A 13,551-nucleotide genomic window follows, 5' to 3' on the forward strand; every position below is an offset into this window, starting at 1 on the left:
GGAAAAGGAACCGTGCCGAGTCGAGGCGAGTCGTGCTGAAACTGTTTAGTGGAAAAGCGCCATTATTCACTCAAACAACCAGTCGATCGGTCGGTCATCTATTCAATTAAGCCAACTAGCAACCAGGTGGTTAAACCAGCCACACAGTCACTGAGTGGATGGATAAGAAGAAGAAGAAGAAAGTCAAAAAATAAAAATGCTGCCAGCAGAAGATGAAAGAGAGAAGAGAAAGCACAGCAAACCAAACACAAAAAAGACACTCCAAAATAGCTTAAAAAAAAGAAATTACATTACAAAACTGAAGTAACATGAACTAAAAAAAAAGTACAAAAACTTAGATACAAAAACTTACCAAAAAGCACAAGTCCGGAATAAGCCAAGTTTAGCATGCAGAACACAAACAACACAGAAACAAAGCAGAAAAACAACGTAAGAGACAACTCTGTATGCACAGTTATACTCAATAAAGCTGTTAGCTACACACACACACACACGTACATACACACACACATACGTACATACACACACAGCTGTTTGTTAAACAACAGTTTCACATAAACACACATATTGCAGAAGCTAACAAGTAAAGCTGAAAGAAAACATTTGATGAGAAAATGACTGCGTTTAGTTCACTCGACATACCACACATACACACACTTATACATGTACACACACACACGTACTTATACATGTACACACACACACACAAGCACTTATACATGTACACACTCCACACACACGCACTTATACATGTACACACTCCACACACACGCACTTATACATGTACACACACACACACACACACACACACACACACACACACACACACACACACACACACACACACACACACACACACACACACACACACACACACACACACACACACACACACACACACACACACACACACACACACACACAAATCAGCTCAAACAATTCAAAAAAGGACAATCTGCCAGTAAAGTGAGTAAATATACGTTTGTATGATTTAATAATAAACATTTCTATTAAAAACAGACGAAAATCACCTAAATCATCTAAATTTGGACAATTAATTCACTTATACTCAGCTTTGGTGGTTAGCGTAATCATTACACAGGATTTAACTTAAAATAAACCTTAATAAATTCCTCACTTTGGTATTTTCAAAGTAAAAAAAAAACTAAGTTAAGGCATTACTTTTGATTCTTTTTAATTAAATAGTTGTCTTTAAATATCAGAAATAAAACAGAAATGTCACAATAAACGATTACTGAATTAACTGGATAATAATAATTAGCTCACTGATTTAAAAATAATGACTTTTAATGCCTTATTTTGAAAGCTGACAGGAAGTGAAAGCAACAGGGAATGACTACCAGCACACAATATAAATACAGCTTTAAAAGTCATTAGCAGTTGGTGTTATCTCTACTTTATTTAGTTTTTAACAAGCAAATTATCCAACTTTTTAATTAATTTTGTTAATTTGTTCATGTCACTATCAATTATCCCAGTAAATAAGACAAAAGTTAAGTTTCATTTAATTATTTTCACCTAACTTTTTTATAATTATTGTGCAATTTGCAACACGTTCAGGACCGAAAAACAGCCTCATATGTGTTTTTTAATAGAATAAAATGTCCATAAATGTATCCTAATTAAGCTTGATTTAAAATGTAAAGCATCATCATCATCATCATCATCTCTACTCACGTTATTATTCCTCGTCTCCACGGCGGGAAACTTCCTGACGATAAATTTAACCGCCGACTCCAAGTTCTTATCGACGAGGTACGACGGCTTGGCCTTGGGATCGCCACATGCCTGCGGAGGAGAAAACGGAGGAGGTGAGGAGGAGAGACACAAAAAACCCAAATTATATATAAAATAGATTACATGGCTCTTTTTTTAATGTCTTTATTATGTCATTCGTGTTATTCTAGCAGTTTATTTCTTTGAGTTTCAGGCATGTTAGATGTGTGATCACCACTGAGGAGGGAGGGGGGGGGGAAACATTTAGTGGGTGCAGTGAAAACTGGTTTATCCCGGCCCAGATTTAAGGTGGTAAAGGGGGTTCAGGTGGATGAAATATCAACATTACTGACATTTAAGTGAGATTTTCCAAACCTGGAGGTGTATTCAAGACATGAAAACAAACACAAACAAACTTGATGCGTTGACACCGTGCAGTCTAATTTTTTTTTTTTTTTTTTTTTTTAGATGCACGTGTCAACGAGGAGATTCCACCTTAAAAAAATATGCACAATCAAAAAGGTGGAGAAGGGGAAGAAGGGGTTTTGGAGATGAGAGATTTTCCACTTTGCTTGAATTTTTAATATATTCACAAAAAATGGAAAAGAATCATAAAAAAAAAAGAAGTTTGGAAGTTTGTGTTTTTCATGTTTGGATAAACCAGGTTCGACTGTTGTAAAGAGACAAAAGAGCCAGAGAGAGAGCTTGCATTGATCAGTGGTTGTCGCCTGCTGTGCTGTGGAGATACTCAACTTATTATAAAGATACTGATAATGTAATAATTATACTGTATTTTCCTTCATATTGGCAGTGTAATTTTTTAGTAATCTAATAATTAAATGTTATCTTTTATTAAAAGTTACCCCACAACACAGAGAGGCAGAGAACCACTGAGAGAGTCCCGGGTAAATGAGAGGGGGGGGGTTCAGTTTAAAGTCTCCGAGCCATCCATTGGTTAGCCAGAGAGATGGAGGACGGGTGTAGAGTGAAGAAGGGAGTGAATGGAGCAGTGGAGAGAAAGAGAGAAAGAGAGAAAGAGGGCACACAGTAAGGGGCGACTGAGTAATGACTCGACAGAAATGAGAGAGCAGAAAAGAGACAAAGAGAGAAAAACCTCTTTCATTTAATTCAATTTAAATTAAAAGGATATATTTCTTGTCGTCTACACCTGCAAAAGCTAATTTCTTTCTTTTTTTCTTCTCTTCATTAATATTTTAAAATCTTCCACTCATCTTTAAAAGTGTTGCTTTATCAGCCTTTAATCAGCCCTGCCTGACTCTAGCAGGAAGCAACAGCACTCATGCATTATGGGTAGTGTAGTCGTGAATGAGTGAGGAAGATGTAGTCCATGCATGTGCCATAAAAAACAAAAAACAAAAAAAAAACAAGAGTGAGGGTGTAAACTTTTTTTTCATCTTCTTGGCTGTCAACACTCACACACACACACACGCTCACACACACGCTCACACACACACACAAAGAGGAACAATCCCACAGAAGAGGTCAGCGCCTTTTTTTGTTTTGTTTTGGGAGGTGAACAGACCGCTGTAAAGGATTCAGTTCCTCGTGTGGTTATAATAATAATTGAAAGTTTAAAAGTTTAAGAAAAAGTGGAAGCACACATTTATAGAAAAAAAGCCATAAAAATAACAAAAAAGACTAAAAAAAAAAAAATGTAAACAATAAAATAAAAATGTATCTGATGCTAAATGAAGCGGACAAGGCTTCAACCACAACCACACAAACCATTAAAACCATTTTGTCAGATTTCAGTTTGCATGGCGATGAAACTTGTGCCGATACAAAATGAAACCACAGCAAAACACACACACATGCTAGTTCACACGAGCACAGCAGTGAACGACACACCACCAACACCAACACCCTCTGGGACTTTAAACGAGTGATGAAACATAAGCTTTAAAAATCAATGATGTCACATTAAAGCTGCAGTAAGTAAAATGTGACATCATGTTGGGTTTTGTAATATATATAGAAAACTTAACGCTTCATCACTCTTTAAAATAAACTCACACCAGGCTAACTACGACTGCTGCTACAAAACTACAGCTTAAGCATTTGCTGCCATTTTGCATCTTTAATTCAACATGGGATGCAAAATGGTGCAAAGTGGGGATTAAAAAAAAACATCCCAAACAGCCTAAAACACCATTAAAAATCCAACAAACTATAACTAACAAAATGCTATAAAGCTAATTACTACTGAAGCCAGTTCACTAATTAATTAGCAGCTAGTTTAACAAGCTTGTTGAGCTCTTGAGGATGAGTCTCAGCTTGTTATTATGGATCCCGTTGGTTTTCGTGCCAAGACCCCGACCCTACTCTGCCTCCGATTGGGTCGTACTCGTTGGATTTTGTTGGTTTGGGGGTTAAGTTTAGTTTATTTTGTTATAATTTACACGAAAAAAATGACATTATGAAAAGAAGTAGAGGCAGAAAACTCAAATGGTCTTATTTAAAGCCTCCACCTTAAAAAAAAAAAGTTAAAATATTCACAATATAACAGAAAATATGACCACATTAATGGATGTGTCATATAGCGTTAAGGGGTAAGCAGCCAATCAGAGGCAGAGTGGGGGGGCGAGGTCGTCAGTGGGATCCATAATAATAACGCTTTTCTCTCTCTCTGAACCCTGAGACCCAATTTCACAACTTTAACAGCCATTAGCGCTCACTTTCAACATCTATTAGCCAATGAAACTGTAATATTTTCGGTGTGCTTTTAAATGTACTAAAAATGAGAAGACAAAGAATCGACATGTGACTGCTGGAATTCATGCAATTGCAAAAAGCACAAGCCTTTTTTTTTTTCTTTTAAATTTTGCCTCTTCTTCTAATCTTCAACACCACTCAACTACACTCTAGTCTCTCTAAATGTTAGTTACCCTTTGACTCACGCCGGGGAACTGCAGAGTTCAAAAGAAAAACAATTAAAAAACAAAAAGCACTGTTTGATTAATACATTAAACGTTGGTAATGATTGGTATGAAATAAGGACTGCATACTGTTTTCCATGTTTTAGCCCAAACTTAAAACTATAAATGATACTTGTTTGACCCCGTAGGCTTTGCAGCAGCATTCCTGTTGCCCCTCAGGTTTGGTTTTAGGAATGTGAGCCTCTTTAAAACCCTGCACAGACAAGCCCCATGCTCACTATCTGACAGCAGTTTGACTGTATTTGTTGATTTTAAGCTCTATTTTTATCCATTTTTAAGCAATTTGGGATTCTTGCTGTAGAGGGAGATCTATCAATAAACACTACTGATGTATTTACTTACTTTCTGGTGCGTTCAAGTGACTGTAGGAAGCTCCGACATCTGAAACACTTTTTTTTTTATTATATGCAAATACCAAAATACACAATATTCTGATTATCTGTATTTATTTTGGGAGTTTTCTGCTACACAGTTTGATGATGTGGTGGCTTTAGTAATCTTCCCACGTGCACTTGAACGCACCACATATAAGAGTAGTTGTTACAGTCTGTTCTCAGGTGACAATGACATGACTTTGACGAAGGAATAAAACGTAATTAACATTTTTTTTGGAGATAATGGTTGGCAGTAGTGTGCACTGCTGGAAGTTTGGGTTGTAATTAATGGGCTAAAACATGCAAAACCTCCAAAATGGTCCTTTCAGAGTTGTTTTTTTTATGATGGTAGCATAGTTTTTTATTTTGCGGATGTAGCCACACTACTAAAACAGCATCTCACCAGTTCATTTAACCTAATATAACTACTACTAATAATACTCTACTATTATCTAACATAATTAACTAGCTGCTTAGCATCACAGGACTAATAGGAAAAAAAGCCATTTGTCATTTAAATAATGGAGTGGAGTTGTCCATTAGTGCTGGTGGTGACTAGTGCAGATAAGCTGGCTGGGTGGGTTCGGGTGGGGGGTGGGAGGTGGGGGGGTTTGATGAGAGGATGGATGGAAGGAGAGAGGAGAGAGGAGAGGCATGGTGAATGAAGGGTAGGGGGGGGGGGCATGGGAATAAGCTGAGAGAGAGTCAGCGGTGGTCAGGGAGGAGTAAGGGGAGCTGTTGCCTGGATACCAGAACAGACCTTAAGTCTCGCCTCCACCATCGTCTCTACACTCCAGGTACCAATTATAACAAAGGGGCACGAAATATGGCAGGGAGACCCACATTTAGGGAGGAAGAAAATCCTACATCTGAGAGCCAATTATGATGATTTCTAATTGCTGGATAAAACATTTAAAACATTAAACCTGCGGTAACTTCTCGGTGATCCTTCAGCGTGACGACTGGTGAGACCACGCAGAACACACTTCTCCCCACTAAGATAAATGCGGAGTTTTGTTTATGTGTGAAATGTTATTTTCTTAAAGAAGGGATTAACTGCTGAGAAGAAAAGAGCTAGAAAACAATGGATGGTCTCATGTGATTAGGAACAAAACCACTCAAAACAAACCCACTACAAGCACCAGCTGACTACCTGGTTACATTATAATACTTATTCTAGCTTTAATATGCACTATTCTTTACTATTATTACCATTATTATTACTATAATTTCACAACTACACTGTCTAATGTACACAACACTGCAATATCTGTATTATTGGTACACTGTTAGTCACTTTAACTGTGCTTTAAATATGTCTATAAATGTACTTTTCCACTTTAAAAACAGTGCAATAACAATAAAATCAGGTATATTATCATTCAACCACCAATATTACTATGTTACTTTCTTTTTTTACTACATGTTCTTTATTACTATTGTCTTTTTATTGCTTTTGTACTTATTTATTGATCTTTAATCTTTCTACTGATGCTCTTTTTGTTTTGTTTATATGCATTTGCTGCTGCAATAATGTACATTTCCCCACTGTGGGACTAATAAAGGAATATCTTATCTATCTTATTTTATTTTACATTATTTTTCATGTGTTTCTTTCTTTTTTTTATGTTTTTCCTTTCATGCATTTTTATTGTGAGGCACTTTGTGTTGATGAGCTGCATTTTCTGAATAAAAGGTATTAAAACAAATGAAGTTATTATTATTAGAAGCAGAGGTAGAGTCATCTTAATTGGAAGTAATTAAGTAAAGTGGTCATTTAAATGCCAAATCAAATCAATTAAATACTCTTTTCTCAACCAAACATGTAAATAGGAGCAGTTAATGTATCTATAGATTACTCATTAACAGTTGAATATAATCCAAACTCCTCGAGCTGCAAGAATGAGTATATTAAATCAATTAGTCGACCGATAAACAAACTTAATTGCCACCTCTTTAAATAACAGATTCACCATTTTTTAAGGAAAAATGTCCAAATTCTTTGATTCCAGCCTCTTAAAACTGAGTATTTTCTGATAATAAACTTGCTATCTTTGGTTTGTGACCTATATGTTTGGACAAAGCAAGATATTTCAGGTTGCCTCTTGGGTTCGTGAGAGATATTTGACCATTTTCTGACATTTTATAGATCAAACAACTTGTCTATTAATCAAAAGAGAGGTATTGAGAGGCTAATCAATCATTAAATCACTGTTAGTTGCAGGTTTAAACATTTCTATGGCTCAATATAGATACTAAATATATATATTTAATAGTTGTGATCATCAAGTTGGACTGGGAACTTTCACTAAAATATGTGCACTTATGCCCAATTAAAGCACGGAAAAGACCATGTATGTGTGTATGTGTGTGTGTGTGTGTGTGTGTGTGTGTGTGTGCATGTGTGAAAATGCGGGCATCATAAGTAAGTCAATGAATATCAATGGAGTATGGGGGGGTTGGTAAAAACTTGACAGTGAATGGAGCCCAGCCTTTTAACGTCTTAGCATTACAAATAATTCAAACATGAAACAGGAGTGAGGCACAAAGGAGAGGACCAACAGATCAGTACAGGTAGCCAGGAGGAGGAGGAGGAGGAGGAGGAGGAGGAGGAGGAAGGAGGAGGAGGAAGGGTGAACGAGGGAGCGGAGCGGAGAGGAGAGGAGGAAGGGGGGGTTTCATCAGTGGAAGGTGATAAACTTTGCAAACCTTCCAAACTTGTCCTTGCTGCATAGGAGAGGGGGGAAGCATTGGAACGGAGAGAAGAAGAGAAGAAATCAAAAACAAAGAGCCCACCCAGACAAAAACTGCTGGATCACTGACGGTCCCTCACACAAGCACCCATAAACACACACACACACACACACACACACGCACGCTCTCATACAGGTGTGTCTTATGTCTGAGAGTTTAGTTAGGGACAGCACTTGTTGCATTTCTTGTATTTTTTTTATTCACTTAAACACATAAAAAAAATTAAAATTAAAACACATGCTGCGCCAACATGTGGTCATATTAACACTTTCTTTTTTTTTTCTTTTTTTTTTTAAAACACACGCTTTTTGGAAAGTATCCCTACCTACGCACTCAGACACATTTAAAAAAAAAATTCAAAACAACACAACCATTTTTTTTAAAGAGTGTGAAAAAGGACTGAAATAATAATAATAATAATAATAATAATAATAATAATAATAATAATAGATGACTAAACTCTCTTATTGAGAACAGTGTGAAGACGACAGACGTTTGGCCCCTGCAGTTTTTTTTGGGGGGTATTTTTGTCCCTTGGCTGAGATATTTGCTCCACATTTTCGGCTCCGTGGCTGTTGCTATAGTAACCGACGGTGGTGGAAAAAGTCCCTAATCTCCGAAAGCACACCGATGGTGCTTCGATTGCATGTTTGAATGTTTCATTTTTTCCTTTAAATAGTTGCATAGTGAGGTGAGTGTGAGGATACAATGCTTGTTATTACGATGCTGGACAACATTATTAACAACTATAGTCTGATAACAGTTACAAAAATCAATAAATAAATACAAATAAAACTAAATAAAAACAACAACAGCCAAGTCCTCATGTATCCCAGTATGACTGTGATGGTACTTTTATTATAAGTAGTATATTATGCATCTTTAACCAGTTATAGGGAGAGAAAAAAACAACTAAACGATAAAAAACTGACATAATTATTAAAGTGTATTGATAATATTTTCCCCCTCTTTATCTTTAAGGCACTTCTCAGCCTAATTAAGTAATTAAATGTCAAATAAATTCAATATAATTCAAATAACTGATTAAATCAACAATAAATAGTCTCATTTCACAAGCTCCCAGTAAGACTGTGATGGTACTTTTAGAGGAAGTTGGTCATAATGGAAGTAGTTAAGTATTTAAGTAATATAACATGATGTATATATATATATTATATTATATATTATACACCACTAACCTGTTGTTATGTGGGAGGAAGGAAATACAACTACACAGTAAAATTGACATAATCATTAACTGTGTTGACAATCACTAACAGTCTCATTTCACACAAGGTGTTTTATTTTTAAATCTACTTTATTTAATATCTATTTGTTTGTATGTGTTGCGCAATCAATACAATTATCATCAAAACAGAATTAATGGTATCACTGTATTATTTACAATAGATTTTCCTGTTTTGTTTTGTGTTTTTTCCCTTGTTGTTATTTATTTGTGTGTTCAGGCAGAATATAAAAGGGGAGGATTTCAGAAGCAGCACAATTACAGAAAAGGTTAACAGAAGGATTTGATTACAGGTGAATTAGTGAAATGATGACTGGAAAACATACTTGAGCATAAATCTCCTGAGTTTTTATGAGAGCTACGGAGAGAAGATGATGAACTGAACACTGTCTGTACTTTCAATTTTAATACACAGAAAAGGTCCCTAACCCTTTCAAATGTGACCTGAATGATGACACATGGCCTAAATTAGCTTTCACTTCCTGTCTGAACAAAAACTTCTTGGGTGTTTTTTTTTGGGTTCCTCTTGATAAACCTAAAGTATGTTATAAGGCTGTAGAGTCGTCACAGATTCATTATTAATAATTTGATGATATTTAACTTTTATAAAATCTGCTGAGCTGAAGAAAAACAGACAAAAAACAGTGAAGGAAACAGAAAGTAAAGACAAGAAAAAAAGTGAGATTTTAACTTTATAGTCATTAGATTTTATCCATATGATTTAATCTACACACATTAAGAGACTACGACTACAGTAATGCTAGTATTACATAACAGAAGCTCCTCTTAATTCAAGTATTCAGGCTTTATTCTCACTGCTTCATGAGTACCAACAAGAAAAAGAAACATATATAAAGCTACTGAACACATTTACAAGTCTAATTGGTAGATTTCATGAAGGTATCTGCAGGTTTTCCAATCAAATACGACACCTAATAGATCGATTTCAGCCCTCAATGACAACGACCGCCATATTTTTAATCAAATCAGTCTCATATCCAAAGTTAAAAATCATTAAAAATGTGCCGACAAGTCTGTTAAAGTTTAGTTTTACTGCATTTTTCTGCTCAGATTAAACTACATTAATGGGATTCCTGTGCAAATGTCATTAATCGCTCATAAAAATGACTGAAATTAAAAAATGAGGGGTGAGAAAATGCAGCTGGTGATAAAAGGAGGAGGGTCTTTCTTTAAATGTCAACCTACTTTTATCTACTGTAGATAATAAGGCTATGATCAGGCTACATACTCGTAGTACGCAGTGAGGAGCAGCAGTCATAATCAATATTATAATAAAGTTAAAGACAGTGGAGACTCAACTGCAGAGTGTCCAGTTAAGAGAAAGCAACAATACTTTTAAATAAATCTCAGTGGTACAAAATACAAAAGAAAACTGCCAATTTATCAATTTATCAATTTTCAATGCAAATTAATTATTTCAGTTGAGGTAAAAAATGAACTTGAGGAGATTTAAATGCCATAAAGAAGAAATATCAGATTTAACTCCTTAAAAAACTTGTGAAAAATAGATTAAAGTGCTCTTTTTTAATAGGGATTGTATCAGAGAGGCTTTACATTACTATATAATATTCTGTTTATTTTATTTTGCTTAACCCTTACATGCTGTTCAGGGTCAAATTTGACCCGATTTTTATATTTAAGAGCTTTAACAACACCATATATCTTATATTTTAGCTGGTCATTCCCTAATGTGACACATAGTAAACACAAATTAAAATAAAATGCATTATTTATTTATGTTTGTGCAGCTGATGCAAATGTGCAAATTTGACCTGATTAAAAAAAACAACCATTTAAACATGTTGTAATCTTCATATTTGACTAAATATTCTCCTGGACCATTAAATGAATAAAATAGTGACTGTAAATGTATTTTTTCTTCATAAATAAATAGAATAGACTTTGTTTGCTTTCTGCCAGCTTCACTGAGGATTAATCAAACATTTATTAATAACTGATGGAGAATAGAGAATAATTATGACTAAATGGTGTATATTATATTATGTAACTTCAGTTAAGAAAGGTTTATTATCATTATTATTATATATAATTACCTCCAGCTCCATTAAAGCACATTATAGATTAACATTGTTCAGACACATCTACAAACCCGGGGAGCATAACAATAATAACAACAACATGGCTATTGTGTTTTTATCACTGTTAATTCTATTTTTTACCTAAATGGTGTATATGACATTATGTGAAGCACCTTGTAACTTTAGATTGGAAAGGTGCCATAGATATAAAATTCATCATCATCATCATTATTATTCATATTATTTCATTTAAGGCAAGTTTAAATAAAACACTGTCATAGGGTTATTACACTATATCCTGTGGATATATATATATATATATATATATATATATATATATATATATATATATATATATTAATATAGTGATGTTACAGCAGATACAGATACAGTACATCCTGCTGCTTGTTACTTCCTGTCTATCTGATAAATATATGTGTTGACTTCCTTCCATAAACGAGACTCTGCTGTTTTATTACTGTAGTCAGGAGTCAGCCAAGTATCACAGTAGTAGTATGAGAGGACATTTTGAGCTTCATTCATTTTCACTGCAGGTCTGTTAAAATAAGTTTGACTATTTTATCTAACCCTAACCCTAACCCTAACAATTTAAGCTTCCCAGTATGTATTCAAGTTTATCCAAATAAACGCCTATTTGTAAATTTACTTCTTTTTTTTTTTTTTTTTTTTTTTTTTTTACTTGCCGTTTTCGGAGATGTTTCGTAGCAGCTCGACTTCTGAGATGATCAGTCGGGAAACGTCCGCCATCATGCCGGGGAAAACACAATCCGATTAATTAACCTGTGCAGCTCTTTAGTGATTTATTGCAGGCTCTAATGTCTCTGCAGCATTTTTGATATTTGATATGACTTCCTTCTGTAAAAACAAATTTGGTTAATCTGGCTTTTAATTAGTGTGATTTTAACTTATTTTTTCTACTAATTTTATTTCTGTTTTTTTTTTTATTCATGTATTTGCTGTTGTTGTATTACATTAGTTTGAATGTAAAATGAAGCTTCATGTTTTTATTGGGCCGACTGATACTGGATTTCTGAGGCTGATGCTGATATTAAGGAGTAAAAAAAAACAACCAAAAAATAAATATATCAGCTGATCATTTTATATATAAAGAATATAAACATACATTTTTTGCAATGATGTTGATTATCAAACACTTATGAAAAAGATATCTAACAAAGGCTGTGATCTTTTATAGTTTAACAATTAACTTTATTGTATAAAATGACATCATAACCCATGTGCCTTAAAAGTTAGGATTTTTTATTATAGCTTCATTACAGACTGAATAACTTGGTATGCATTTTTAATCTCTCCTAGATATTTAGGATTAGTAGGACCTGATAAGTAAATAGATGAAGCTTCGCCATTGAACAGGAAGTAGTTTTAAAAATAGATAATGTCCCTTATATGGGGGACAACGGGTTTATTTTCCTATATAACACAATTAATTCACCTGTGTATAAAACGATTTATTTCCTTTTATTTACACTTTCTCTTTGCATGAATGATAATAAAGTCCCAATCACCTGATTAGCAGTGTCATAGCTTGTTGCTATTGTTAAAATTAATCAAATTTGTGCCGCATATCAAACTTTATCCAACATTATAAGCATAAATTAATAAGTTTCGACCAGTAATTTGATAAGGTTTTGTACTGGGGATCAGCTGTTGATTGACTTGACTTGCCAATTAATGTACTAATCAGTTAATTAAATAAATGTATTTTATTGTGCTTTTGCTACGTCTAGGTGGCACAAAAAGGTGTGTAGTAACGAGGACAACGGGTCAAAGTTAAGCAGAATAAAGTATAAAATCCAGCAAACCTAAAATGCATCTCTTTGCTGATTAGTTTATTTTTTTGTGGGATAAAAAGTTTTACTGGAGCTTTGAGTTGAGATTATTTTGACACAGTATAATTTAGCGTCCTGTGAGGTTTGTACGTCCTGAGTCTGAACCTATTTATTAATTATTATTGAGTCTCTAGTGATTCATACAAACTCCGACCATCATATACTTATATAGTTTGAACCTGGTGTTGTTAGCTACCTGCACACTGGCTTAAGAGACTATGGTGAGGTTAACCTGAGGGTGAGGAAGGTTAAAGATAAATAAATACCCTGTAAGCGCCATGTGTGTGTGTGCAAGACAAAAATAAATAAATAAATAAATAAAAGATGTTAGAAGATTTACTGACTAAAAAAAAAAAAAAGATTTTAAAAAAGCACAGCAAACAAAATAAAACAAATGTAATGCCACTCAGCCAAGGATTAATAAAAAGAGGGACACATTATTATTATTATTATTTTTTAAAAAGGTTTTCTGCAACTTTAGTCGATGGCGTGAATAAATGTCAATGAGGATGAATACGCAGAGAATAAAAAGATAAAAGAAATATTGCTGTG

General features: G+C 34.4%; 1 protein-coding gene across 2 annotated transcripts in view; it reads right to left on the bottom strand.

The window, feature by feature from the left end:
• nckap1 (NCK-associated protein 1) overlaps window positions 1–13,551 on the bottom strand; it is a 48,064-nt gene that overhangs the window by 31,308 nt on the left and 3,205 nt on the right. The window contains exons 2-3 of one of the 2 annotated variants that reach the window (XM_062430454.1): window positions 11,833–11,865; window positions 1,699–1,809 (exon numbers count right to left, since the gene is read on the bottom strand). In XM_062430454.1, the coding sequence (XP_062286438.1) occupies window positions 1,699–1,809; window positions 11,833–11,865 (144 nt within the window). The remainder of the gene's footprint in view (window positions 1–1,698; window positions 1,810–11,832; window positions 11,866–13,551) is intronic. The other variant, XM_062430455.1, reaches the window with a different exon arrangement.

The sequence above is a fragment of the Scomber scombrus genome, chromosome 12 (assembly GCF_963691925.1).
Source record: "Scomber scombrus chromosome 12, fScoSco1.1, whole genome shotgun sequence".
Lineage (NCBI taxonomy): Eukaryota > Metazoa > Chordata > Actinopteri > Scombriformes > Scombridae > Scomber > Scomber scombrus.